At 41.8% G+C, this 26,690-nt stretch overlaps 1 protein-coding gene and 1 long non-coding RNA gene across 2 annotated transcripts; one reads left to right on the forward strand and one right to left on the reverse strand.

Moving 5' to 3' along the window:
• The first annotated feature begins 256 nt into the window (after window positions 1-256).
• On the forward strand, window positions 257-25,653 carry LOC121943398 (aldehyde dehydrogenase, dimeric NADP-preferring-like). Its single transcript, XM_042486923.1, has 10 exons — window positions 257-344; window positions 8,810-9,000; window positions 9,079-9,310; window positions 10,121-10,206; window positions 10,395-10,603; window positions 20,259-20,376; window positions 20,466-20,607; window positions 20,689-20,855; window positions 21,989-22,088; window positions 24,654-25,653. The coding sequence occupies exons 2-10, from the start codon at window positions 8,845-8,847 to the stop codon at window positions 24,971-24,973; spliced, it is 1,530 nt and encodes a 509-aa protein (XP_042342857.1). The 5' UTR covers window positions 257-344; window positions 8,810-8,844; the 3' UTR covers window positions 24,974-25,653.
• On the reverse strand, window positions 1,026-5,363 carry LOC121943400. The gene is made up of 5 exons (XR_006105848.1): window positions 5,017-5,363; window positions 2,484-2,613; window positions 2,103-2,394; window positions 1,711-1,777; window positions 1,026-1,271 (listed from the first exon to the last, which is right to left on the reverse strand). It is a non-coding gene; the product is annotated as an uncharacterized LOC121943400 (long non-coding RNA).
• Window positions 25,654-26,690: the final 1,037 nt, after the last annotated feature.

The raw sequence follows: 26,690 nt of genomic DNA on the forward strand, positions 1-26,690 counted from the left end.
TATGACATGCTGCTGTGCTGAAGTTCCACTGAGCTCCGTGGTGATGATGAGTGAGAATAAAAAGGCTGTAAAACACAAACATACCAAGTGAGTTACAACAGCTGAGGTGGAATTACTGATTAAAACGTGGGACCGCGCGCGTGTCTGTGTGTATGTGCGCGTGCGTGCGGGGTTAATCTGATCCCAGAGCAGCCGGGCTGATAAACAGTGTATAATGAGACTCAGTCAGTCAGTCAGCCTGCAGCGTGTCTGACATCTGAGCTGCTCTCACATCAGATCACCGGCGGATTAATACGCTCATATTTTATACAGAATCCACTGGATGTGTGTTTGACCGGAGACACGTGAGTCTATTTTTCTTCTTTCCTATCTTTTTCCGAATCAAACGAATAAACGGATAATGCCATAGATGTTGATATTGGATAAAAGCGCGTTCAGATCGCAGATGATTCTCAGGTCAGCATATAAAACGAGTTCACCGCTGTCAGAATTTTGACTACTTGTTAATGTATGACCTGCACTCTGCCTGGCTCACAGACATCTATATGAACTGAAAGACATGTCTTCATGTTAACACCTGCTGACTGTCAACATGGTAATCATGACCTTTGGAGAGTTTTGGCTTGAACTAATATCAAATATCATCACTCAGCAGAATCACTTTCCTGTTGACATGAATTCCTAAAGTAATTCAAATACAGATTATTACATTAAACTGAGGCTTACTGGGCTACAAAATGAGGTATTCCAGTCTTCTGAAAATATTTAGTGATGGAATGTAACTAAGTATATTTAGTATCTAAGTATTGTACTTAGCCCTTTGAAACCTGAACAAACTTTTCAGCTTTATTAAAAAAAACATGGGAAGAAGGCAATGAACAATTTAAGGATTTACCCCCTTTTTACCAAATTAGTAAAAAGTAAAAAAAAAAACAAACAAACAAACAAAAAAAAAAAACCCTGAAAATTAGCCAAACAAGCAAACAAAAATGGGACAGTAAAAAAATCACAACAAAACAAAGAAATTTGATACAGTTTCAACAGGGACCGGACCCAAGAGCATGACACAGATCATTAGGGGCAGATTTAAGACAATATTTATTGTGACACAGTGGGCACAGGCAGGCAAGCAGGCAGGCAGGCAGCGACACGGGTACACGGGAGAGGCCAGTTCATGCTGGTTGACAGAACAATCTGGCGATGAGTGGATGGAAAACCAGAGTCTCTATAGGACAGTCTTGATTGTGGGAATGAATTGCACCTGGCACTGCCTGCAACAGAAAAGCCACGCCCACACACACACACACACACACAGCGTAGGAAAACATAAGGATGAGAGACGGATCAACAGACAACAGACAGAGGAGAAGGAGGGGCTGCCATGATGTGAATCATGACAGTACCCCCCCCAACAACCACCTCCGGAGAGAGGGGTCCAGGATAACCTCCCTCGCTACCTCCCAGTCGGCCAGATATTGGAAGCCCCGCCCCCTGCTGCGAATGTTCAGGATCCGACTGACTGTATAAGTAGGGTGTCCATCATCGAGCCAGGGGTGCAATGGGGCAGAGAGAGCTAGTAGAGACTGGTCTAGCCGAGAGACATGGAAAGTAGGATGTATCCTGAGAGAATGAGGGAGTTTGAGGGGAATAGCAAACGCTCTTCCTGAGGTGTTCCACGTGCTCAGACCGTACAGGCCTTAACATACTCACGGGTATAAAGAGTCATGGTGGGCCCAGGGTAACAGGCAAACCGAGATGTGTGACCTCACTTCAGGACCTGAGGACGGGCAGAGACAGGCATAAACAGATGATCCGGTGGACCACCACCAGGATCTTGGTCATTTTGCAGGGATGTCCTAACCAAGGACTCAATTTCCCATGTCAGAGAGGCACAACGATGGAAGTATGGTGTCTGGGACACTGGGCCTGTCAGTGTCCTGATTAAATTGCCTGGAGGGAGCATTGGGTTTGGTGTTTTTACTACCTGGCCGATAGGTCAGGTTAAATTTAAAGTGGCCAAAGAACAGAGCCCAGCGAGCTTGACGGGAGTTGAGACATTTGGCATTCTGAATGTATGCAAGGTTCTTGTGGTCAGTCCATACCGTAAATGGTGATTCTGCTCCCTCCAGCCAGTGGTGCCACTCCTCCAATGCTAGCAACTTCTTGTGGCCGACATCATAGTTTCTTTCCGCAGGTGAAAGCTTCTTGGAGAAGAAGGCACAGGGATAAAGCTTGTCGTCTCCTGCAGCTCTTTGAAAAAGGACAGCCCCAACACCAATATCAAAGGTGTCCACCTCTACGACGAACTGACAAGGGGGATCAGGCTGCAGCTGGGAGCTGTGGAAAAGTGCCTCTTGAGCTCACAGAATGCCTCACAGAATACCTCAACTGCCGCTGGAGACCAGACAAAAGGAACAGACAGGGAAGTTAGTTTGGTGAGGGGTGCTACTACCTTGCTGTAGTTCCTCAAGAACTATCTGTACATTTTGGCAAACCCCAGGAACCTCTGGAGCTTCTTCCGTGAAGTGGGTTCCGGCCACTCAGTGACTGCTTAGATCTTTGCAGGATCAGTCCTCACCGGCCTGCTCTCCAGAATGTAGCCCAGGAAGGTGACTGAGGAGGCATAGAACTCACACTTTTCACTTTTAACAAACAGTTTGTTCTCACACAACCTCTGAAGAACCTGCCGCACATGTACAATGTGCTCTTCGAGGTTGTGGGAGAAAATCAAAATATCATCAAGATAAACAAACACAGAATGGTTCAAAAGTCTCAATACATCAATCACTAATGTCTGGAAAACAGCTGGGGCGTTGGTGAGTCCAAAGGGCATGACCAGGTACATGAAGTGGCCTAATGGGGTGTTGAAAGCTGTTTTCCACTCATCACCTTCTCTGATGTGGACCAAATGATAGGTGTTCCGTAGGTCCAGTTTAGTAAAAATGGCAGCATCATGGAGAGGCTCAAAGGCAGAGTTAATGAGTGGCAGAGGATATTTGTTCTTGATGGTGATGTCATTTAAGCCACAGAAGTCTATGCACGGTCTCGGGGTCTTATCTTTCTTGTCCACAAAGAAAAACCCCACTCCTAGTGGTGAGGAACAGGGTCAAATGATACCTGAGTTCAGGGATCAGTGATGTAGCTCTCCATGGCTTCACATTCTGGGGCTGAGAGGTTGTAGAGTTTGCTGGTGGGAAGAGAGGCCCAAGGCAACAGGTCAATGGAACAGTCATGTGGTCTGTGAGGAGGTAATGACATGGCTCTGTGCTTGCTGAAGACATCAGCAAGGTCGTGATACTCTGGAGGCACAGAGGAGATATCGGGGGTTCTGGTGGAGTAACACATTTTTTGAGGGAACACAGAGGTTGAGCAGACTTTAGACAGGAGGAATGGCAGAAATTACTCCAGCTAACAATTTTTCCGGTGGCCCAATCAATAACGGGATTGTGGATCTGAAGCCAGGGGAGGCCGAGCACTAGAAGTGCGTGAGTAAAAGGCACGACGTGGAACACTAACTTCTCCTGGTGATTGCCAGCCAACAGGAGGCGTAACAGCTTGGTCTGTTCTGTAATATGAGCTAGTAAGTCACCACTGAGAGCGTTAACCTCAAGCGGGGTGTCAATGAGTTCAGTGGCAATTTGGGCCTGTTTAACAAAGTTGGAGTCAAGCAGATTAGAATCAGAGCCGAAATCAACAAGGGCCTCAAGTTTAAACGTGTTACTATTTAGCATGACACAGGCGTCAATATTAACGCATTTTCGGGGCAAATATTGTACTACAGTGCTACTCACCAGAACCCTGTTTGTGACTGGTTACGACTTCGGTTTAAACGCTGGGGACAGGTATCCAGTTGGTGTCCAGGTTCACCACAATAGAAGTCCTTCCTTAAATCGCCTGTTTCTTTCAGTGGGGGTGAGTCGGTTCCGTCCCAACTGCATGGGTTCCTTGGTCCATGGGGGTGCAGTGGAAGAACTGACACTGGTGGGTTTGGCCTCAGGAAACCGGTAGGAAGACCCAGTAGCGGCAGCAGTACCAGGGAAGTTAGCTTGGGCACCCTGCCCCTCTCCCTATGTCTATCTCTCAACCTGTTATCACCCTTGATAGCTAAAGCTATTAGCTTCTGCAGGTCTCTCCCCACTAAGTCCTGGCTTCGTTTAATCCCTTCATGAAAATGCTTTGCAGAGCCCTGTCGTACCACCCCAGCTCAGCAGCTAAAGTATGGAATTCAACCGAGTAATTAGAAGCGCCAAGAGAACCCTGCCGGAGTCTAAGCAGACAGTTGCTAGTGTCACTGCTGGAGATGGGGTGGTCAAAAACAGACATCATATCAGTAGAAAATTCAACAAAAGTAACATTAGCAGTGTCTGGGCTTTGCCAAAAAATGGTCCCCCAAGACCTAGCTCTCCCCATTAACAGACCTAACACGCAGGCTATCTTAGATCTGTCGCTAAAGTAGGTCAAGGGTTGCAGTTTGAACACCAGAGAACACTGAAACAAAAATGACTTACAGTCGCCTAAATTACCCTCGTAACATTACGGTGCTGGGACAAAAGGCTCACAAGATGAAAAGTGCCCACTGGTACTGCTGGGGGGGATTGGAGACCGTTCTTGGTGGAGGAGTCAGGTCCGACAGAGAATCCATTATCCCACGGAGGGTCTGGTCATGTTGGTCAAGCATAATTCTCTGATTAGCTGCAGCGTGTTGGAGATTCTTTACCTGCAGACTTGGATCTGTCGAGTGGGTCCATGTTATTAGCCAGATTTTTCTGTTGTGGTTTCAACAGGGACCGGACCCAAGAGCACCACACAGATCACAAGAGGCAGATTTAAGACAATATTTATTGTGATACAGCAATGAAAGAGCAAGGGGGGAGGGGTGATGAGGTATCCTAGGCTCCAACAGTGGCAAGTGTTCAAAGTCTCTTTGATTGGGTGTCAACCCCGTGGAACGGCGAACCTGCATAAGTATGTGGCCGGCTCACAACCAAGAGCGTTTCCAAATGAAGAGGAACTCACGGTAGGAACAGGTGATGGTCAGTCAGGAACACAGGCAGGCAGGCAACGTAGCAGGCATGAGCACAGTACAGGCTGGAGCAACAGGCAGGCAAGCAGGCAGGCAGCGACACAGGTACATGGGAGAAGCCAGGACATGCTGGTTGACGGAACAATCTGGCAATGAGTGGATGGAAAACCAGAGTCTTTATAGGACAGGTCTTGATTGTGGGAATGAGTTGCACCTGGCACTGCCTGCAACAGAAAAGCCACTCACACACACAGAACACAGATAGGGGAGAGAAACATGAGGAAAAGACAGACGGGATCAACTGACACACAGAGGAGAAGGAGGGGCTGCCATCATGTGAGACATGACAAAATTATCTGAAAAAAGGCTTAAAATTATATACTATAATAAGTCTTTTGAATAATTTCAAATGTATAATTAAGATCACAGACAAAGACATTTTCCCTATTGTTTTTTCTTTTACAGATTGCAGGACAATTTGTAAAATAGCTTATTGCCTTTCCCCGTTTTCAAAAGAACTCAAACCAATATGTTCAGGGCTCATAGATTAATACTTGTGAAAGGCGTCTGAACTCAGCACAAGAAAAGTGATGTCATTCCAGTTTTCAAAGGCTTAGTACAAATTTACACTGTAATTAATTGGAGTATTTCAATTTTATGCATTTTTTTTTCACTTTGATTCATCCTCACTTTGGAAGACAGTCTTGTAGGCCTACTTTTTACTTGTCCACATGGATCTGACAGCTTTACTAAGTTATTTTGTAGGTTCAGGTTATTCATACAATATATGAGTCAACTAATAAATGATGGTTTATGATTATGGATTAGGCTATCTGGCAATTCAGTATGTGAAACAGGCTGCCAAGTAGCTCACCTGATAGAGTGGGCATCACATGTACAAAGGTTATATGTCCTTCCCGCAGTGGCCGCAGGTTTGACTCCAGCCATGTCCAGCCAAAGAGAACCACTGTACCGCCACTGCCACAGTACCGCTCAGTCAAATACAGTTAATAAAAGATACATGATGCAAAGAGCAATCAATCATTGAAACTAGTGTATAAACTAGAATTAAGAAAATACAAGATACAAGCAAATTAACTACAACAGGTTTAATACTTATGTATCGGTAATAAAAATAATCACCAGAGATTGCTCAGAGAAAAGATCCCCATGTTATTTTACCATCACAGTATGGTGCCAGGGATGGCCAAGAATCGTGGGTTTGATTTCCTGTCTGTAGCCTTTTCCTGGAGTCTAATATCCAAATGGTGTTGAAAAGGTTCAATTTGCCCGTAGAAAACATCTCCATGTGGACGGTGGATGTCATTAAAGAACACATGCTATAGTATGCCATCAAAACTATATGATTCAAAGTATGATGTTCATTGTGGTCATCACTACATGCTGATGCTCTTTTGACATACATAAATCGACTTTCACAAACACAACGTGCGTTACATGACTACATTTGTTCTGAAATTTCTTATTTTGTTAAAGATTTTGTTAAACATCCATTTATACATCAATTGTGCCATTATGTGAAAGTGTCAAAAGTTATCATGGAATATACAAAGATTGAAATCACCTGCTTGTTGGCACAAGTGGAAATAGAACTCATAACCTCTGCATTGAGAGATGTCCACCTTACCACTCAAATGGTGAACAAATCAGCTGATGCTTGTTGGTCATAGTTGGTTTTGACAGGATGAGTTATGAAATGAATGAAGTTTTTTTTTACTAGAATTGAATATGATGGATATTAGAGATTTGTCACTGGAGACTGGGAGTTTTAGTCTGGATATTAATAAAGTAGTAAAGGATACGACATCTCAACTTTTCCCTCTACACTGTCTAACTGCTTGTGGTTATGTTGTCGCATGTGCAAATCTGGGGTATTTTTCATTCTTTTTAAGCTTAAAGTACTTATTAGAGTCAAGCATGGGTGATAAAATTTTGAGAAAGTCTCATCATTTTACTGGTTTCGAGTGTATTGTCAAATACTTTGGTGGCATTTGGTTAAAAATGAGATGAAATGATTGTATGATTGTGCATACAGTACAAATTAAAACAACATATTGAATATCACTGATGGCTCACCGTGCACCATGTGAAACAAGTGACAACTAGTATCCAAAGAATATCTACTTTGGTAACATTTGAATGAAGATTTGTGGAGATATAGATTTTATTATGCATATTCTTAAAAATATAGAGAAAACTTCTGAATTGGTCATACATTGCAGTAAGGCAAACTTCTGTCACAGTTCAGTGGATGTTGTGAAAAGATTTCAGTTCTGTAGGACAAACTGGTGATTTATTGGGATTTTTTGAAGTTTGTAATGTGAAATGTCTACAAATGCATATATATTGTAATGAGTAGAAGGTAGATTTATTGGTCATTTTTTTACACAAAGTTTAAAAAATAAAATGCTTTTGTCCTTGGTCTTGCTACATCTTTTGAGTTGAAGGAGGAGTTGATTAGAATCACCAGCTACTATGAAGATTCCATCCTGTTGCTCAGGCATGTTGCTGCTGATGTCATCATTCAGTTTGAACTTATGGCTCTGCCCATCCAGTGCAATAGGTTGAGGTCATTGAGTGTCCCTTGTTTGTACCTGGGTGGAATTTGCAACCAGCCTGCCAATTTTGGTGAGTTTTTGTCTTACACTTGTAGCGGAGAAAATTAAGAGGAAGAAAGGAATAAAAAATAATCTGAACAAAAACAATACGGCTCCAGCAGCACACATCACTGCTTGGACATCTAACAAACAAATATAATAGTTTTTACCTTCATTTTATAAACAGAAGTGTGAATATGAATTTGAGCATTTTGATAAAGATCATTGAGATGTTTTTGTTCGGGCATACTTGCATTCATTCAGAGGAAGGTCAGCAAAGATATAGAAGATCTAAATCCAGGTTACAGAGCAAGTAACTTTTTTAAATGGCTGGTTTGTTGTGTGGGCACTGGGCCACTGGGGTTATTTTTTGGTGTTACTTATGAGTTTAAATAAGACTGATCAGCACTCATTTATGTTTTTCTGTAAGTTTTTCTGTAGGTAACTACCAAATTGTTACCACATTAAGTACATTTCACAATCATTTCATCAGAGCAGCAACAGATGGCAAAATCATGTTGCCCAAAATCTAATGCCTTAAAAAAGGACATTTGGAACGCCCCCTTTCACATCTACCAGTCCAATAGTAAATCTTAATTTCGATTTCATTTAGGATTGTATCACATCCTGTGAAGCAGCTGATCAATGGTCCAGTGTTGGTCACAACTTGTTCTTGTTCTCTGGTGATGGCCTTTAAGGGTAATTTATGGACTGATCACCAGACTAATCACTGTGAATGTTGTTGAATGTGTATCAGTATGGATGCTTCAGTGAACTTCTACGACAACTTAGTATATAATTTGAGGTGCACATGAGATGAATGTAGGGTAGCACAGGCGCTGTGTTGTATACAGTGTCTTTTATGACGAATATGATGTACATCAAACACACACACACACACACACACCTGTGTACAGCATGTGTGTGATAAATATTATGTGCTAAATTTTAGCCATTGGCATCAGCTAAAGGAGATCCCAATAACTAACTAACTAAATAACTAAAGGAAGAAATGACAGAATGACTGTGTGGTGAGAAAGGGGGGCTCCAAAAAGGCTTCAGCCATTGTACAGAAAAAAGTTTTTCCAGGACACTTCTCACTGTGCTCCAAAGAGCATGGCGTGTCACTGCTATATATTCTAGACAGATGCTGTATGTGTATGTGCAGTTCCAGAGGCTCTTTGTGGTCCTCCAGCTGTGAGTATGGAGAGGCAGGCGCTGCAGCGGGCCAGAGAGGCCTTCCTGAGCGGCAGGACTCGCCCTCTAGAGTTCAGACTGCAGCAGCTTCACGCCTTGCAGAGGATGATTACAGAGAAAGAGACTGAGATCTCCACGGCTCTCAAACAGGACATCAACAGGGTGAGTGGAGACGCAACACGCTTCTGCATGTAACATGTCATGTTGTGTAATATGCTGAGTATGCTGGGTTTCCTGCAGAGCCAGTATGACACGCCTCTCTTGGAGCTAGCTGGCATTGAGAATGAGATCAAGTTGGCTATAGATAAGCTGGCAGACTGGGCAGCTCCGAGGTCGGTTGAGAAGAACCTCCTCACCATATCAGATGAGGTCTACATCCAGCCGGAGCCTCTGGGAGTGGTGCTCATCATCGGGGCCTGGAACTACCCCTGGGCTGTCACCCTCTTGCCCCTGGTTGGAGCTATTGCTGCTGGTAGGGAATCTTTCCATGTCCAGCCCCTCATTAACTCTTTATAATTTATTCAAATGTAATCATAAAGACCTCCATAACCAATGTAGAGATATTCTCCTGCAATCTTTTGTGGTGACACTATCAGTCTGAAATGGATTTGGAATGTTCTGTACACGTGTGCATTATTGCTAATGTAGTCCAACCAACCATAATCGTAAAGGTGTAATGGTGTAACAAAAAAATTATATTACAGTTGAAGTTCAGCCTTTTGTTATGTTTTTCTGGCACGGGTCTGCGCACACACACACACACACACACACACACACACACACACACACACACACACACAAAAGAGACAAACAGGCTTTAATGTTTTATGACAGAAACAGTCTTAGTACTTCTACAGTTTTCTATTACAGTTTTACATGATTACTTCAATCCTCTTCTCAATAAATGATTTCATATTTCTTCATTTTTTCTTCAGAATATATGGTCATATCTGTACAGATATAGATATATATTAATTAGGATCACTATTCCTCTCTGGGTGATGTATGTTAGGAAAACACTTTGGCTGAAGCTACATTCCCAGTTTTGTATGTTTGAGATAACTTTTAGCCATTGTCACTCTTTTGGGTAAATAATGTCATACATTAACTTTGCACACGTCAAACTTGCGTTTAGCACTACAAGTTTTAATAAAAACTATGGTTTGACCTTCAGTTTGATAGCATCCTCTGCCCTGCCTCTCTTCCCAGCCTCAAACTTGTTGGCTCTCTGTCACTCAGTGATCTCATTCCATTCACAGAAACCCATGCTCTCTCTCCACAGGCAACGCAGCTGTGGTGAAGCCGTCAGAGCTCAGCGAGTACTCATCCCTCCTCCTCCGGGCTCTGCTGCCTCGCTATCTGGACAAGGTCTGAACACCAGCTGCTATTGTTGATGGAATAATGTATCATGTGATGTGTTTGACAACAGCAGGGCCAAGTGCCCCCTGTGACGGGACTCCCTCCATTATGACATGCTTCATATTTCCGTTAGTTCCCCCTTGTATTTGCCGATTAATTTAAGATATCCTCAGTGAAACTTTGTTGTTTATTTCCAGGATCTATACCCAGTGGTAACAGGTGGAGTGTCAGAGACTCAGGAGCTGCTGAGGCTCCGGTTTGACCACATCTTCTACACAGGCAGCGGCACAGTGGGTAAAGTGGTGATGGAGGCTGCAGCCCGCCACCTTACCCCAGTGACCCTGGAGCTGGGAGGGAAGAGTCCCTGCTACATCGACAAGAACTGTGACATCAGAATCGCCTGCCGGTAACACACCATCCATCAGAGTAGCCCTTATCACCAGCAGTCACACAGTGAGCCAAATGACATGTTGGCTCTGAGAGCAACATAACATCACTTGTTATTTGGGCAATCATGGTTTATGCACCTCTTACTTGATGAGTGTGGTACCCTGCAGAGGCGTACAGGTGGCAGATTGAATTACAGCTATACAGCTGCTGTGTGTCTGTCTACAGTCATGTATAAGTGTAGTGTTAGCATGAAGACTACTCTCACTGAACAGTCCATCTATCACCAAGTGATAATGATAAAGTGCTCGTATTCATATTGCTGATATTGGGGTCTATACTTTTCAGCACTTAAAGGGCCATGCTGATTTTTTTTGTATTTTAGTCAATTTAACACAAACCTAACTCTACAAAAGTTGGGATGCTGTGTAAAGCATAAATAAAAACAGAATGCAATGATTTGAAAATCTGTTTTGACCTATATTCAATTAAATACAGTACAAAGACAAGACATTTAATGTTCAAACTGATAAACTATTGTTTTTTTGGAAATATACACTCATTCTAAATTTGATGCTTGCAATTCAATAAAAACAAAATTGGATCAAGGGCATATTAACCATCACGTTTACATCACGTTTCATTTAGCAACAGTCATTATGTATTTGAGAACTGAGAACACTAATGGTGGAAGTTTTAAAGTGAAGTTCTTCCCCCTTCTTGTTATACAACTTCAGTATCTCAACAGTCTGTGTCTCCATTGTCATATCTTGTGCTTTATAGTACTCCACACAGTGGGAGACAGGTTTGGACTGCAGACAGGTCAGTCTAGTAGCTGCACTCTTTTACTACGAAACCACGCTGTTGGAACACATGCAGAATGTGTCTCATTGTCTCACTGGAATAAGCAGGGATGTCCCTGAAAAAGACATCATCTGGATGGCAGCATATGTTGCTCCAAAACCTGTGTGTACCTTCCAGCAGTTGTGGTGCCTTCACAGATGTTGAGAAAAGTTACCCATGATGCCATGGATGCTAACACCCTCCCATACCAGCATCTGTGATGACAGATGCTGTCTTTGAACTTTGAGCTGGTAACAGTCAGGATGATCCTTTTCCTCTTTAGCCCGATGGACACAACGTCCATGATTTCCCAAAACAATTTGAAACGTGGACTCAGAGAAGTCAGCCGTGGTTCTGGATATTGTTGATATCTGGCTTTCACTTTGCATGGTAGAGTCCTAACTTGCATTTGTAGATGCAGCCATGAACTGTGTTTACTCACAGTTGTTTTTGAAAGTGTTCCCGAGGCCATGTAGTAATATCCTTCAGACAATCATATTGGTTTTTAATGCAGTGCAGCCTTAGGGATTGAAGGCCAAGAGCATTAAACGCTGGTTTTCAGCTTTACCCATTACATGCAGAGGTTTTTTCCAGACTCTCTGAATCTTTGGTGATATTATGGATTGCAGATGGTGAAATCTCTAGTTTTTTTGCAATTGTGTATTGATTGTTTGCCCATGCAGTTTTTTCTTTTTACAAAGTAGTGAACTTGTTGCCATCCCTTCTTGTGAATGACTGAGCCTTCCCTGGATGCCCATTTATACCCATCCATGATTCTTTAATCTGTTGCCAATAAATTTACTGGAGAAATATTCCAAACAGGTGTTTTTTTTTTTTTTAATATTCCACAACTTTTCCAGTCTTTTCCAGTCTTTTGTTCCCCGTCCCAACCCTTTTGAAATGTGTTGCAGGCATGAAATTCAGTGTTAATTTACAAAAAAACAAACAAACAAACAACAAAAACAAAGTGTAACAGTTTGAACAATAAATATCTTGTCTTTGTACAATATTTAATTGCATATAGGTCCAAACAGATTTGCAAATCGTTGCACTCTGTTTTTTTATTTATATTATCACAGCATCCCAACTCTTTTGGAATTGGGGTTGTACAAAAGGCATACACTTTACTGTAATGTAATTTTAAGTATACGTTTGATTTAAGATTGATTTCTTACCTTATTGTCAGGCATTTGTTTCTGACATTTGTTGTAAAACTTAAACGCTGGTTTGGAAAAGGGTTGAAAGAGAATGTAGATGTATTCACATCTGTGGTTTAAGAAGATGGAACAAACCACTGGCATAAACCTTTCAGCTTTGGATGGATTCCTTTTGTAGTTTGCTAGCAATTGGTTTATTCTTTTCGTACAGCTACACACAGTGTTGGGAGAGTTACTTTAAAAATGTATTCCACTACAGATTACTTATAATTACTTTGGATTACTTTTGAAATACTTCAGATTTTTTTTGCTGAGTTCATTGGTCTGGGTCTTATATTTTCATGGCAAAAAGAAACAACAGTGTCCTGGCTGCATCTCCTCTGACATTGTGGTGTGGAACCTACACTGCACACACTTTGTAAAAATTAGTTTATGGGAAATGCCTCCCATGAATTTTGTGTCCTAACAGCAAGTGAGTGTCTGTTATGTCAAGTAAACAAACAACATTGGTACCAAAACAGAGGGGGGGCGAAAAATGGGGACTTTAAGGAACCATTTTTGGTACCATTGATACCAACTACAACTTTTCATAATGGAAACACAAAAAATACCAAACTGAAATGACATGAACCAGACTGCTTGGTCAAAATGGGGAAGGCTACTTATCAACTGTGCACTTAAGTGAAGACATGAACTCTTAAAAGATGTGTGAGTTCTGTCTATCATTCTCCATCTGTACTTTTTAAATATAAAACGCATTTTTTACATTGTGATATTTAACTGAAATGACAACAACCAACATCAAGAAAGTATTTTGCTTCCTTGCAATATTTCTCCAGCCAGCTGCCACCCTATTCAGATTTTTGCAGTTGAATAATGTAGCGGTTTAAATAGGGGATTTATTAATTAATTATCAATTAATTAAAGTTATGAATTAATTAATAAATCAATACCAAAATCCGCAACTATAACTCATAATACAAAATTATGACTCAGAAACATGAATTGGTATAAAGATGAAGTGGAGTAATGGGACTCAACTTCGGCTATAAGTTTACATTAAAAATTAGAGTTTAAAAATATCGGAGCACCACCCATTAAAAAAGAAAGGTTGATATCCCATTTTGCCTTATAAATTAATTCAGTCTCATGATTTGAAGTTTGCTACAGAGTTCTTTTTCCAGGTGTACAGGGACCTGACATTACACACACACACACACACACACACACACACACACACACCATAAGATCAAGTGTCTTTATAAATGAAAGGTTTATCAAACTACTGTCTACACATCAAAACTACTCCTAGAAAACTACAAATGAGTGAATTTCAGAATAAGTAGGGATAAATGATGAAACAGTCAATACAGCAAAGAAACAACGTGAAAAAATGACTAAATGAACAACAAACTAATAAATGAAGCAACAATAAAAATTAGGAGATGAAAACCAGTGAGGAACTGAATTAGGTGTGACATCTGGACTTGATCAGGTGCACTGAAATAGTGCAAGATGATCAAGCAGATAAAAAGTTAAGATTGAAGAAAAGTCAATGTCAAGCATCGTTCAACAGCAGAGAGGCAACCTATCCCATAAAACATAGGAGGAAAAGATAAAGAAGAGTCCTGATCAGAGAATAACCCATATGTGACCCTATCATTTAAGAGCATCAACCCCATAACAGCACAGGAAAGATCGTTTCACCTTCCTCAGAAGTCTCGATGCCGGGGAAACGGTTCACTCTGGAAAGTTGGCCTTTGTGAGGACACTGGGCGGGCAGCTCGGTTATGCTCGTGCGTTTCTGGTGGCTTGCCTTGGTCGGTTTGAACGTTGCAAACTCGGCTTGAGTTTGTTTCCTCCATCTCTCTCTCTCTCTCTCTCTCTCTCTCTCCATGAACAGCTGGATCATCTTCTGACACCTCATGTGGCTGAGATGAGATCACAATTACAGCTTATCAGGCTTCATCTCATTCGAAGTCTCTCTCTGTCTCACAGTCTCTCTCGTGCAAAGTCCTCTGGTTCTAAATCGTCATTTAGAACACGTGTAGCACAGGCTGTTTCCTAAGTTCTCTCTTTCAAGGTAGATAAACAGCAGCTCACAGCATCTCAGGGCTGCAGCACAAGCAGACCCCCCCCCCCCCTTTGCCAAAAGAGCCAAAAAACCCCGAAAGATCATAGAGCCAAAAGACCCAAGTTTGTCGACTTCACTGGGGTTATAACTCCCGTGACAAAGGGGTGTGGTGCTTGACCATCAAAGTGGGAAAAAAATACACTCCTCCCTTCAATCACTTTTTAACTGTCTAGATCTAATTTCTTCCTAAAGTGTTGATAAAGTTCACTACAGGCCTTCAAATCTTTAATATTTGAAACCATGACGCTCTCCTCTGCTGATCAATACCAAACACTTAGGAGAAAACTAAATAATTATTTGGCAGATCATTAACTAAGGAAAACAGTATTAACCATGTTTAACAAACATAACAAATGTGTGAAAATAAGTAAGTGTAATACTAACATAATAACAGTGTAAAGGAAGGATAATTAAGGTACAGATAAAGGAGATGCATATCAAAATGCAAGTTTGTACTAAGAGTCTTACCATTCAGTGTGTAGCATGCTGTTGGCAGGGGGTTACGAAAGGTCACACCCCTCCACACACACACAGGCACAGCTTGTGTTTGTGAGTTTGGCCTCAAAATCGGCATGTAAGCAAAGTTCCAGCTCTGTAGGTATGAGACCTCCACACAACATTTCAAGATACATTTTACTTTGAATATGAAAATCAGTCAGTGTGGTCCTCTCTCACAGTCTGGCGATGTGTCTCACGTGTTGGTTGTGCAACAAAGACATAAATTGTCGGTTTCTATGATGTAGAGATCTCCTGTATCTCCTTGAGTCGTTAAGTTCAACAAGGCAGTTAGGTCCATTAGATGACCCTGAGGGTCATCTAAGGAATCTCCAAAAGAAGTTTAAGTTTTGGGTAGGCATTTGAAAATCTTCTTATCAAGAGTTGTCCTCATCATCTGCTACAATGGCTAGGTGTTCAACTTTGTGAATCAGCTGTTCCCGTCCACTATGGAGCTTTTAAAGCGAGCGACAGGAATGATTACAAGCATGGCGTCTGACAAAAATTCAGCTCAGAGCGGCAGCACTGCATCGCTCGTGGCCAGTTGGAACATTTCAATATAAAACAATACAATTAAGGCAAGGCAAGGCAAGTTTATTTGTATAGCACGTTTCAGCAATAAGGCAATTCAAGGTGCTTCACACAGAACATTGAAATACAACAACAGGGGGAAAGGAAACACATTTAAAACATTATAAAAGAGGCATGTAAAAGGTGATTAAAAACAGCAAGTGGGAAAACAACAGATAAAACCCAAAAATATAAAAACACATATATTAAAATAAGAGTTGCAGTGCAGAGTTTCGAAGTAAAATATAAAATTTAAAAAGTAAAAAGCCTTTTAGTCAAAGGCAGCAGTGAACAGGTGAGTCTTTAACCTTGACTTAAAAGAACTCAGACTCTCAGCAGACCTGATATTTTCTGGTAGTTTGTTCCAGATATACGGAGCATAGAAACTGAATGCTGATTCTCCATGTTTAGTTCTGACTTTTGGAACACAGAGCAGACCTGCACCAGATGACCTGAGTGGTCTTGATGGTTCATACTGGACTAGAAGGTCTTTGATGTATTTTGGGCCTAAACCATTCAGTGCTTTATATGCTAGCAAAAGAATTTTAAAGTCTATTCTCTGAGAGACAGGGAGCCAGTGTAGAGACCTCAGAACTGGAGTGATGTGGTCCGCTCTCTTGGTCTTAGTAAGGACTCGAGCAGCAGCGTTCTGGATCAGCTGCAATTGTCTGATTGACTTTTTAGGCAGACCAGAGAAGATACTGTTACAGTAGTCAACTCGACTAAAGATAAATGCATGGACAAGTTTTTCAAGGTCCTGCTGCGACATCAGACCTTTAATCCTAGAAATATTCTTGAGGTGATAGTAAGCTGGCTTTGTAATTGTTTGTATGTGTTTTTTAAAATTCAGGTCTGAATCCATGACAACACCCAGATTCCTGGCCTGGTCTGAGGTTTTTAACTGAAGTGACTGGAGCTGCATGCTGATTTTAAGACGTTCCTCCTTGGGTCCAAAAACAACTACCTCAGTTTTTCCTTTGTTTAACTGAAGAAAGTTATGACACATCCATTCAGATATTTGCTCCATGCATTTACCCAGTGCTTGTATGGGGCTATGGTCACCTGGGGACATTGAAATGTAGAGCTGGGTGTCATCAGCATAGTTATGGTAATCTATTTTGTTTTTTTCTATGATCTGAGCAAGTGGAAGCATGTAGATGTTGAACAGAAGAGGCCCCAGGATGGAGCCTTGGGGGACTCCACATGTAATTTTGGTCTGCTCAGATCTAAAGTTACCTATTGACACAAAATAATCCCTGCCCTTTAAGTAGGATGCACACCAATCAAGAACTGTGCCAGATAGTCCCACCCAATTTTCTAGTCGATCAAGTAATATATCATGGTCGACTGTGTCGAATGCAGCACTGAGGTCCAATAACACTAAAACTGAAGATCTGCCATGATCTGTGTTTAAGCGAATGTCATTAAATACTTTGACCAGAGCTGTCTCAGTGCTGTGATGTGGTCTAAAACCTGACTGAAAGACGTTAAAGCAGCTGTTGACAGTAATTTAGCTGTTGGAACACAGCCTTTTCAATGATTCTACCTAAAAAAGGAAGATTTGATATCGGCCTGTAGTTGTTCATTGAGGTCTTTTCTAGATTGTTCTTTTTTAAGAGGGGCTTAATAACAGCTGTTTTCAGGGTCTGTGGGAAGACTCCTGAACTTAGAGACATGTTTACAATCTGTAAGAGATCAGATACCATGACGTGTGAAACTTTTTTGAAAAAATCTGTGGGTAAGACATCCAGACAGCAGTAGGAAGAGCTCAGTTGGTGTAGAATGTCCTCCAGATTTTTGTCATTGATTGGATTAAACTGCATCATGGTGTTTAAATGGTTTTTAGACAGACACAGCACAGATCCTGAACCTGGTGTTGAAGAATTCACAGCCTATCTAATATTCTGAATTTTCTCTCTAAAGAAAAAAGCAAAGTCATTGCAGGCCCTGGCAGAGTGAAGTTCAGGTGCTATTGACACAGGGGGGTTTGTTAGTCTCTCAACAGTAGAAAACAGTGCTCGAGCATTATTTTTGTTTCTGGTGATAATGTTTGAGAAGAAAGACTGCCTTGCATTCCTCAGCTGTAGATTATAAGTGTGAAGTTTCTCTTTATAGATGTCAAAATGAATCTGTAGATTTGATTTTCGCCACCTGCGTTCAGCTTTCCGACACTCTCTTTTTTCATTTTTCACTGCCATGGCATTTCTCCATGGAGATCTTTTCTTGCTAGAGACAACCTTCAACTTAATTGGAGCGATGGCATCTATCACATTTAACATTTTAGAATTAAGGTTGTACACTAGCTCATTGACTGAACCACAAGGCAGGGTTGCTGTAGAAGAAAAAAGTACATTAAACATTTCACTGGTGTTTTCGGTAATGCATCGCTTCTTGATAACTTCTTTCTGATTACTCCTGTGCACAGAGATAGAGCTCTCAAAGAAAACACAACAGTGATCAGACAGGGCCACATCACTCACAACAACCTTGTGTATGTTTAGACCCTTGGAGATAAGCAGGTCCAGAGTGTGCCCCCTGTTATGTGTGGATTTTGACACATGCTGACTCAGCCCAAAGCTGTCAAGAGTACAGTACAGTTCTTTAGCCCCTCTGTCCTGGGGGCTGTCAACATGAATGTTAAAATCACCAACAATGATTATACAGTCATATTCAATACAGATTATCGACAGCAGTTCATTAAAATCAACGAAAAAGTCTGCACAGTATTTAGGTGGCCTGTAGACATTTACTAATATGGCTCGAGGGGAGGACTGGGCGACGAGTCTTTGGAGCCTGTGTTGGAGGTGGTGGTGGTCGAAGTGTGGTGCTTATGGGAGAGAAGATAGGAGAGGGACGGGGGGTACATCTTAGTCCAGCATTGACCAGCTCCTTCATCTGGTCAGTGAACTCCAGGTGGGGTGAGGAGGGAGAGAGGGAGGGTAAGGAGGAGAGAGACCTGGTGGGTGTTTCAGGGGGTGAGGCAGGTGGACCGTCGAAGGTGCTGTGGTTGTAAAGGGGGATGGAGGCTTATGGAGACCCCTCCTCTTCTTCACTCTGATGCCTCTTTGGCTCAGAGCACTCCTTGGGTGGGGGTGACTGTTGCTCTCCCTCTGGGTTTTTAATCTGCCTTGTTTTGTCTTTCATCCTGGCTGGCTCCTCTTGTTTAAAGTCCTTGGCAGAGGCGACTGATGGGTGACGCAGGAAGTAAAATAGATTAGAGGCCAACAATTTTACTCCTGGCTTGTTCAAGAAAAGTCCATTCCCTTTGAAAAGGTGTCTTCGCTCACAAAAGATGTGGAAATGTTCAATAAAATTTACTGGATAGGCAGTGCATGCAGTAGAAAGCCACTTACTTAGAGCCCGCAGCCTACTGAATCTCTCCTCTGCATATCTGACCGGTGGTATAGGTCCGCTGATAAACACATCTGCTTTCACAGAGCTCACTGTTTTCAACAGCTCGGTGAAGTCCTGTTTTAACACTTCAGACTGTTGTTTAGCAACATCATTCCACCCTACGTGTATTATGATGTTCCTCACAGTTGGGTGTTCAGCCACAATACTCAGAATCCTTTCTGTCATGTTGGAGACCACATCCTTGGGGAAGCAGATCACTTTGGTGTTTTTACTGCACACCCTCTGTAAGTCTCTAATAGCATTGTCACCCACAATCAAAGTTTGAGGCCCAGGCTTTAGCTTTCCCTGTAGCCTTTTACTGTTCGACATGCTATCAGTCCTTACCCCGCTGACTGAGGATGGACGGTCTGACAGAAATTCAGGGTCCTTCATCAGTGGAGCGTATCTGTTCCGCAGCTCAATGCTTGATTGTTTCGGAGGTTTGTTGCTCATCCGCCCTTCTACAGTTTTCCACAGCTGTGTCCTTCCAGGTGTGGGGGTTGAGGAGGCACTTTGCCTGGGAGGGAGTGCAGGCCAGCCGGTCTCATCACACACCTCAGCTCGCTGTGCTCTGCCTGTTAAACGTCCTCCCATTACCCAGGGAAATGATTTGTTCTTTGGCTTTGCTCCAAGGTGGTTCCAGGGAGGACTACTACTTGTAGATTTATTAAACAGAACAGAGCCTACCTGTTTCGCGGTAGCTTTGTCTGTGCTCATTAGCCGTGTGTTAGCTAGCTCCTGTCCACTGATTTGAGGCAGGGGTAAGGTGGTGTCATTCCCACCTAGCCCGTTTACCTCCACATTAACTTCTAGGCGGTGAATTTGCCTGCATTCAGTCAGGCACAATGGAATAGCAAATAAACAAAGCAAATAAAGTAATCCCTTCAAGTAATCTATTTTTAAAGACAGTACTTAATTCCTTGTATTCAGCTACTCCCCAACCCTAGCTACACATGCCTAAATTAACTTAATGTACCTTTCTTAAAGCCTTCAAACCCTGAAACACACTGTTCATTTGTTTAAGTGTAAATGAAAGTGATCATCACTGTAAATGTGTTCTTCCATATCTGGTTTGTTTGCAGTCGTATAACATGGGGGAAGTTTGTTAACTGTGGTCAGACGTGCATTGCTCCAGACTTCATCCTGTGTGAACCCTGCATCCAGGGTCGAGTGGTGGAATGCATCCGACAAACTCTACTGGTACCATCCTTCAAACCTGCCTGAGTTTACATTAATTCTATCAAACTATACAGTTTGGAGTTTCATCAATACCTTTTAATCCATTCCAGGAATTTTATGGTGCTGATCCCAAATGCTCTCCAGACTACGGCCGAATCATCAACCAGCGTCATTTCAACAGAATCATGAGTCTGATGGAGGGTTACACCCCTGTAGTGGGAGGACAGAGTGACGCTTCGCAGCGCTACATTGGTAAGAAGGAACAGTGATACAGTCAAGAAATATACTCTCGGTGTTGTGTTGAAATTTATATTTCTGACATTGGGCATGCAGCTCCAACAGTGCTGAAGGACACACCCCCTCACTCCAGGCTGATGCAGGAGGAAATTTTTGGCCCTCTGCTGCCCATAGTGACTGTGAGTGACATGGACGATGCTATCCGCTTCATCAATGAGAGAGAGAAACCCCTGGCCCTCTACATCTTCTGCTCTGATAAGAAGGTAAGAGGTGATTTAGAAACCAGTCCCTTCAGGATTTTGCGATATTGTGATTGCAACAATGAATGCAAATAAAGCCAATCCCTGCAATATTTGTGTGACCTTGCAATTTTGTCCAATCACCACAACTTAACTCCAAATTTAACAATTTAAAAAGCGTAACATCTCATTTCATTGTAGAGCTATCATCAGCCTATTGATCGCTCAGCCCCTCTCCTCCACTCTCTTTGTATATCATGAGACTGCTCCTGTGACAGAGTCACTCACAGTGACAGGTTAACTGTTAGTGTTACATGGCGATGGTCTCTCTCTCATCTGATGCTAACACTAGACACTACTGAGGTGTCTGCCTCCTCTGTCATTGAACCTATTCTTCCTGTCAATCACTGTGTTTCCAATTAGGTAACCCATTTCATCATTGCGGTTCTTGCTGTTGCCTTCTAAATATTTCTGACTGACTCTGACACATCACAAATAAGACTTTGAATCAATCAGCAAAGATTTTTTTAGTATTTGTTTTATTTTACACCGATATTGACTGAAAATGCATCATGTCCAGCCTATTTCATTCCAAACTTGTAAAATACCGCCACTTTAGTGCGTGATGCCAAAAGGTACCTTTCGCGTGATCATGAAATGTTGCTGGAAGGCATTAGTTGAGAACCTGCACAGAATTGGTCGGGGTGTCACTTGAGAACACTGCCAGACGGAACGTGTTGTGTGTGCATGACAGGTGGAAGAATGGTGTCAAGTCAAAACGCTCTCAGTAACAATGTAATATAAGAAGCATGTGTCATGGCATGTGTCATAAAATTAACATATAATAAACACATTCTCATCCAAACACGACACATGTTGCCATGTGTCGTCTTTGGATGAGAATGTGTTTATATATCATGATACATATCCAAGTTTATAATAACATATTAAATTTTTTATAATGAATAATAACATTTCATTATAATAAGAACTTAACAAAAAATCTTATCATGACAGAAAAAAACATTTAAAGTGACCAGGACATGCATCGTAATTTTTAAGAAAACCTCCTCCAGGATCCCATGGGAACTGATAAACATGTTTTAATTCTTAATGGTCTTCATCTTTCTGGTTTCCTCTCCTCTGGTCTCCCACAGGCAACAAAAAGGATGATTGAGGAGACCACAAGTGGAGGAGTGACAGTCAATGACGTCATGATGCACTACACACTCAGCTCGCTCCCGTTTGGCGGTGTTGGTAAGACTGACTCAAAGTATATTATTGTCTGTATATTTACTCATGTAGACTTCACCATGGAGCAGTGTAGATTAAATCCTGTTAGAAAGAAAAAAGTAAGTAAGGTTTTGTCACAGTCTGCTCTGTGTCCTCACGCCCTCAGACTTGGAGGAAGGCTGAACTGACTTGTATCTGTAATTGACTCTAGAATCACTTCAGTTGCCCTTATTAGGCAGTCTATCTTTGTTTTCACTCGGGTTGGTTTATTATGAAGAGGATTGTGTTTTCTGTATTTCTGGGGTTCAGTTTGCTGTGTGCTTTCCTCTCTTGTGTTTCTATGCTGCTTTTCCCTCATTAGCCCCTCTGTGCCCTGCATCTGCCTAATTGGTCCATCCCTGCTCCACAGTTTTTTTCCAGCCAATCAGCTTCCTACCTAATCCCCCTTTTCCCTTACCTGAGCTTCTCTGGCCTTTTCTCCACCTGCGTTCATTCAGAAAATGGGTTTAGTGAAATCTTTGAGATGAGGGAAATTTTGGATTTTCTGTTCCAAAAAGAGGGGTAACTTAAGCTTTGGGTCAGTTACTGTAATAACTGAAACATGTTACCATGGCAACATACTCTGTAAGCCAAGCATGCTCGCTTACAGGTTTTCTGCAACAAACTCTAAGTTTCTCTCAGTCTCCTCCCTCTGTCAGAGACCCACACTCTGTTTCATTTCCTCTTTGATTCAGTATTGAAGCGTATTAATTAGTGGAAGTTTACAGTTTATCAGAATCAGAATCCCGGTTGGATATTAGTTTGTTACTTGGGACCATTTAATTCAATTTTATGAACTGTCAGTCGTTGGTTCAACTGTGTTTTTTGACCTCACATTTAAATCACACAGCATCAAGTCTATTTACATATTCACAAAATGTTTGGTGCACATAATGTGTCGTCTCAGTTTAAATAGTAAAAATTGGTGTAAAAGTTTGGATCAATGAATAGATGACTAATGATGTGACTGGTGCCACTTTAATTTCATTTTTTCTCAAACCATGTTTAAGAAATATGACAATAAATCTACCTTGTACCATTTAACCTTAATGGAACGAACTGCAATTCCTTTAATATTGAGATTATATTTTAATATTTCTGAGTGAGCAGGATGGTGGTGCAGCTGCAGGATGTGAAAGTGAGGTTTAACAGCAATACAGTGACAAGAAACCACAAAAAAAATCAGGCTTCCTAGTGACTAAATGCTCTTCGATACTCACAAGCAGGTCTCTAAATCTCTAAATCAGTTCAATTTCGTGACTTCTCAAGCTTTTCCATGGTCTTGGGAACCCTGTATGATGCATTTGCCCAAAAGTCATCTGTGCAGAGATAGATGCTTATAAAATGTAGCAGGACACAATGGAGAGCCTTAAGTAAAGAAATTCTGAGGCGAGATATTGAAATTGGCATTTTTAGGTCCATTTGTGCACCCTTTTTTTCTCCCAGAAAACAATAAAACTCATTTTAACTTCGATGTCATTAAAATTATTGAGCCTATCAAAACAAGTTTTTGGCTTTATTTCGAAATATCATTTAATCAGACCTCTATACATGATTCCACTCATAGATAACCATAATAAATGCACTGAGTAAGCCTGTAATGGAGTCACAAGGCCACAATACACTCTAAGGATGTACTTAACCGATTCAACCAGCAGATGGAAATACACAGCTTCTCCCTATAAGAGAGATGATGATGTCACAGCTCTCCATGCTTAGGCATAATGTTTTTGACCAGCATGGACTGATAAGAGGCGAAGAAGTGTGGATTAATCATTTTTAGCAGTTTTATGTGACCAGACACAAGTTCTACCACAAAACAGCGCAAGTAAGACACAATCTGCTGTTACAAATGTAAGAAGGGGAGTTTGTTTTTTGGTACTTTGATGATCTGCGCCATGAGTACAGTTGTACAGTGCTGTGAGATACACTGCTGGAATCATAAGCTTTTTGAGGGATTGTTTGGGTGGATAGTGTGAAGTAAAAGTTATCTGCAGTGTTGTTATGCAATCATGCACAATGTTTAGAGAGTGTCAGCAAGTTGTAGAAACTTTTACAAAGCAATAGTGTGAATACTGTGTGGTTTAGTTGAAAGTGGCTAAGCCAGATAGAATGTTGAGGTCCACTGGAATCAAATGATATCCAGCATGACCATGTCCTTGCATGTTCAAATGCCTTATAGGTCCCTGCCTCTCTCCCCTCATCAAATGCCCCCACCCAAGTTTTTATAGTTAACAGTAATAAGGACTGTAGTACAGAGGAATGTAGACCTGCTGTAAATTCCAAATAAAACTGGTTTCAAGTTGGGTCACAAATCAACGCTTAAATGTAAAAAACCCCATAACAAACTAAATGTATGCTGAGTATGTCTTTCACATCTCTAGCCTTCTCTCTTAGGCTGTCTTTTTGTATGAAGAAGACATGAGTGTACTGTGTGAGAAATGTACTCACACACATATTGCAGTATACTAGCAGTCTCTCCATATAGAAAAATATTAAACATACGGTTTTTCACTGGCTTGACTGCACAGTTGTTTGTGACCCCTCCAGGTCAGAGTGGTATGGGCTGCTACCACGGTAAACACACCTTTGACCAACTGAGCAACCAAAGGGCGTGCCTGGTCCGCTCTCTGGGCATGGAGAGAGTCAACCTGGCCCGGTACCCTCCTCAGGACCGCCGGCGGGCACGCAAGGTGCGGATGGCCCTTAAGTCACCCCTGATTGACATGTCCAAGAGGACATTAGTCTGGGCCATTACTGCCACCATCATCGGCTTCGGCCTGTTCATCACCCTGCTGGTCATCCTGCTCATAGCTGCAGGCCTCAACTGTACCTGCTGGTACTCAAGAGGCTTTTATTACTACTTATAAATATGTTTATAAATTATAGGGCTTATTTCTCCAACAGAAACGAAAAAGCTTTGTGTCAATCTGTTGACTATTGCTTGTTGAACATCCAAAAACCATTGCAGTATATACCAACTGTTATATCCCTTCACATTTTGAGAACACCACACGGATGTTATGAAAGTAACTATGGTTCTGTGAATTCCCGGATGACTGCCAGTGGTAGTAAACAAAATGGATATGTCTCCTTGTACTTCACAAAGGTCCTAACCTAAACAGTCATGTGAGTGACGTGTAAGTTACCTGCTATGAATATTACATATAGCCTGCATTCGGCCTCTCATAATCTTCTCTCTGGCATAACTGAAGTCATACAGGAATTCACAGAACCATTGTTAACTTTGTAACTTTCGTGCTGTCCCATTCCTTCCTGACTGCCTTAACAATCTCATCCCAACTGATCACAATGTGCTGCTCTGTCAGTGACTTTCTGCATCTACTTATGATGTTTTAGGTATCCTTACCATGATGTCAACAGATGCACAAGGTGGGATAATGAAGCCTGTTACTGGGATGCCAAACAAATGCAGCTGGTGGAATGACACTCCACAGTCATTATGTTTACATAACAGCACATTGGCAACCAGTGCAGACCATCACAATGGTTAGGATTAGGCAACAAAGTCATGGATGGTTAGGTTTAGGCAAAAGAGGCTTATGGTAAGTGCAAATAAAAAAACTCACTTACTCCACAATGGAAACAAACTCTGGACTTCCACCAGTTGGTTGTTTGTGGGACCCATCCACCTCTCCACCCGCCTGCTCTATAAGCACACTTGCACACCTTATATAACATTGTTACTGGCAGTGTTACTACCTGATGCTGTCTGTCAGTGTTTCATCCGGCCAGATTCTTAAGTGACGCTGTCCCTGCACATTGCATGTGGACACGCCCATTGCTGTCTGGCCATCCACAGGCATATAACAACAATGCTACTGGTTCCATCTGAGCGCGTTCTCATCTGACGCTACTTGTGGTGGAAATCATCTTATGTCCATTCAGAGAAGTGAACAAATAATGATAAAACAAAAGTAGCTGTCTTTTGTGTAATTTAATGAAGTCAGAAAATAGAATTTTGAAAAAAGTAGGTTTAACAGAGTTGATTATTTCAGCTGAAAGGACAGAACACAGACACCTAGAGCGTACTGCGTGAGTCTGACCAAGAAGAAACACGGTGTTAGGAAACTAAGGCAAGTTAACTGAGATGAGTACTGAAACAAGGAACATTTGTCTTTTTTCTCACACACAAATGAAACTTCCAAGGACAGTTAGTCAGATGATTCTGATAAAAGTTAACTTCAGGCCTATAAACCCAATAAAGTGAATATACACACACACACACACACACACACACATATATGATTTTTGTCTCTACAATATTCAGCCGTGTTCCGGATGGATGCAGAAAGTGGCTTTTGGTATCACGAACGCTGAAAGCATTGACAGAGCGGACATATTTGATAAGTTCTGAGTGAGAACGGGTTGGACAGCCAATGGCAGTTGATAAAGTGGATGACTCTTACCAGCAGGGTCACATTGAAACAGACACCTGCCTACTTGTAAATTGCAGATTCTAGTGGCATAAAAGCTGGCGCCAGTGTGGATCCAGAAGCCACACTGAGGCTATAAAACCTTGAGAAGGCACAAGGCACCATCCAGGATGCTGCTGCAGAAATTTCA

The sequence above is a fragment of the Plectropomus leopardus genome, chromosome 5 (genome assembly GCF_008729295.1).
Source record: "Plectropomus leopardus isolate mb chromosome 5, YSFRI_Pleo_2.0, whole genome shotgun sequence".
Taxonomy (NCBI): Eukaryota; Metazoa; Chordata; class Actinopteri; order Perciformes; family Serranidae; genus Plectropomus; species Plectropomus leopardus.